Here is a 3317-nt window from a genome sequence, read left to right as displayed (position 1 = left end):
CTTTATGTGGCTCTCTGAACGCACCTGAACACACCTGAACGCACCTGAACACTGTTTTTATCAAAACCTCAATCTGAAAGAAATATTTCACCTCAGGTGTTTCTCAGGTGTGTCATGTGTCAAATCGAGAAAAAAATTAAAACGGATGCAACTTTGCTTTCAAAATAAAACCATAACTTAAAAGTATATGTAGAATAACGTTTGTTATTAAAAGTGCTCACACAGGAGATGATAAGATTTTCTCCAGGCAGGTCACATCGTGCAGTGATTCATGATGAGTTTCTGAAAAGACTACTTGAAAGTGATGAAGATTAAAAATACTCTTGAAACGTAACATTTAAATATTTGATTTTGGTTTGAATTATTGTGACTTTTGATTTGACCCTGTCGTGATCAGCTGAGACGTCAGTTAATGATCTGATAGGTCAGAGCGGTCTGTGATGGGACATACTGGTTCCCAGTATGTCCCATCACACTGGTTTTCTCTTTGACAAACGATTTATTATTTATTATGAAATCCCTCACAGGAAGTCAACTTGTGGAGCTTGGGCAGCTTGACTTCGGAGCTGCTCGGGACGGACTCGGCTCCGCTCGGCGTGTTTTCGTCCCGCCCTCCACCGGAGCGGAGAGACATGACGAACGGATCCCGCGGCGTTTGGGTGCTTCGGTGTGGGACAGGCTGGACAGAGCGGACCGGGGACCAGAGCGGACCGGGAGCACCGACCGGAGCGGGACATCGGCATCATTCTGCAGAGGCTTCAGAGCCGAAAGGCCCCGCAGAGATACGGAGCGGTTCCCTGCGGCGGAGCCGGGTTGTGCTGTCCTGCGGGCGGCTGCCCCTCCAGCTTCGTCTCTCGCTGAACGGCGGAGGATCTGATCTGAGAGCAGCTGGAGAACCACCGACCCAGAGACATGTACCAGGTCCAGGTGAGCTTTTACCTGCTTTCAGCTCAGCGGTCATTCAGGTCTCACACGAACTGGACTTCAATATTTCTGACTTCTGTATGTGGCGTGAACGCGGTCCAGCGTCAGAACGTTTGATCCGGCAGAGACTGGACTGCTTTACTGACCTGTGAAGAGAAACACCTGAAGTCACCAAAGACAGTGATCAATGATCAATGATCAGTGATCAGTGATCGATAACTGCAACGATCCGTCGTTTAACGTTTCTGCCACTTTTCATACATGACTTCATGACAGTTGTCTCTGTGCTGCTGCAGCTGTAATGATCATCAATCAGCTGATGAGTTCACAGACTGTCAGTAAATATTCAGATTGATGTCACCAGTTATTGATTTATTGATTAATCAATAACTGGTGACACGTGTCAGATCCAGTCACTTCAACAGTTTGAATGTTTAGTTTTTTCTGACCAACAACAAGAAAAATCCAGTTAACAGAACGGCGTGTGCTCAGGTGTGTGTGTGTTCAGGTGTGTGTTCAGGCGTGTGTACAGGCGTGTGTTCAGGTGTGTGTTCAGGTGTGTGTTCAGGCGTGTGTACAGGCGTGTGTTCAGGTATGTGTGTGTGTGTGTGTGTGTTCAGGTGTGTGTTCAGGTGTGTGCTCAGGTGTGTGTTCAGGTGTGTGTGTTCAGGTGTGTGCTCAGGCGTATGTTCAGGTATGTGTGTTCATGTGTGCTTGTGTGTGTTCAGGTGTGTGCTCGTGTGTGTATTCAGGTGTGTGTTCAGGCGTGTGTGTTCAGGCGTGTGCTTGTGTGTGTGTTCAGGTGTGTGTATTCAGGCGTGTGTTCAGGTGTGTGTGTTTAGGCGTGTGTGTTCTGGTGTGTGTTCAGGTGTGTGTTCAGGTGTGTTTGTCAGGTGTGTGCTCATGTGTGTATTCAGGTGTGTGTTCAGGTGTGTTTTCAGGCGTGTGCTTGTGTGTGTGTTCAGGTGTGTGTGTTGAGGTGTGTGTTCAGGTGTGTGTTTGTGTTCAGGTGTGTGTTCAGGCGTGTGTATTCAGGTGTGTGTTCAGGTGTGTGTGTTCAGGTGTGTGTTTAGCAGCTGGGCCTCTGCAGATGATGGTGTTTGTTACTGAGCTTTGGTGAGCTGGACGTCTTTACACTGAAAAGTGGTTCTGGTCCAGGTCCTCTGATGTCCAGTCCTTGTGGTTGGAGCAGTTCTCTTGTTGCTGGTCTCCCTCGGTCCTGGTGTCTCTGCAGCAGTGGGACCATGAAGGCCTGATGAAGACCTTTAATCTGAGCTGCTCTGAATCCTGACCCAGGTGTTTTCTGGACTGCCTGACCTTCACGTCTGAAGTACTGACGGACGCCGTGTCTTCGTCCAGTGGTTCTTAATAATCTGGATTCTAAACTCACGACAACGGACAGAAAGTCCTCTAATGAACTTCTGTCTCACCTGTTGAAATCAGTCCAGGTGACGACGTCATGAAGCTGCTGAGAGAAAGTGTGTGTGTGTGTGTGAGATATGAAACACACTGCTGCAGCTGCTGTCAATGTTGGCTCAGTTCAGATGTTCATGTGGATCGTAGATGAATGGATGAACGTTGAGCAGGAAGTCGTTCTTTGCTTCCCGTCAAAATGTTTCTGCTGCTGAAAAACGACTTTCTGTTCAAATGTGTTTCCTGTTTGTGACTCACAGCTGCTGTGATGAATTCATGTGTTCATTCACGAGAGATTCACGGCTTCATACCAGAGACCTGTTCACTTTATCTTAATGGTAAACACAAACAACAACACACTGTACACAAACAACAACACACTGCATACAAACAACAACACACTGTACACAAACAACAACACACCGTACAAACGCGGCACACTGTACACAAACAACAACACACTGTACAAACAACAACACACTGCACACAAACAACAACACACTGTACAAACAACAACACACTGTACACAAACAACAACACACTGTACAAACAACAACACACTGTACACAAGCAACAACACACTGTACAAACAACAACACACTGTACACAAACAACAACACACTATGCACAAACAACAACACACTGTACACAAACAACAACACACTGCACACAAACAACAACACACTGTACAAACGCGACACACTGTACACAAACAACAACACACTGTACACAAGCAACAACACACTGTACAAACAACAACAGACTGCACACAAACAACAACACACTGTACAAACAACAACACACTGTACAAACGCGACACACTGTACACAAACAACAACACACTGTACACAAGCAACAACACACTGTACAAACAACAACACACAGCACACAAACAACAACACACTGTACAAACGCGACACACTGTACACAAACAACAACACACTGTACAAACAACAACACACTGTACAAACAACACACTG

The 3317-nt window shown here is 46.3% G+C and overlaps 1 protein-coding gene across 3 annotated transcripts in view; it reads left to right on the top strand.

The window, feature by feature from the left end:
- The first annotated feature begins 615 nt into the window (after positions 1-615).
- Positions 616-3317, top strand: part of pex5lb (peroxisomal biogenesis factor 5-like b) — a 32762-nt gene continuing 30060 nt past the window's right edge. For 2 of the 3 annotated variants that reach the window (XM_076744798.1, XM_076744797.1), the window contains exon 1: positions 777-927. In XM_076744798.1, coding sequence (XP_076600913.1) covers positions 913-927 — 15 coding nt within the window. In that variant the 5' untranslated portion in view covers positions 777-912. Of the gene's footprint in view, positions 928-3317 lie in introns of all 3 variants that reach the window. The other variant, XM_076744796.1, reaches the window with a different exon arrangement.

This window comes from Chaetodon auriga, chromosome 12, assembly GCF_051107435.1.
Source record: "Chaetodon auriga isolate fChaAug3 chromosome 12, fChaAug3.hap1, whole genome shotgun sequence".
Lineage (NCBI taxonomy): Eukaryota > Metazoa > Chordata > Actinopteri > Chaetodontiformes > Chaetodontidae > Chaetodon > Chaetodon auriga.
This window is presented reverse-complemented; position numbering and strand designations above follow the sequence as displayed.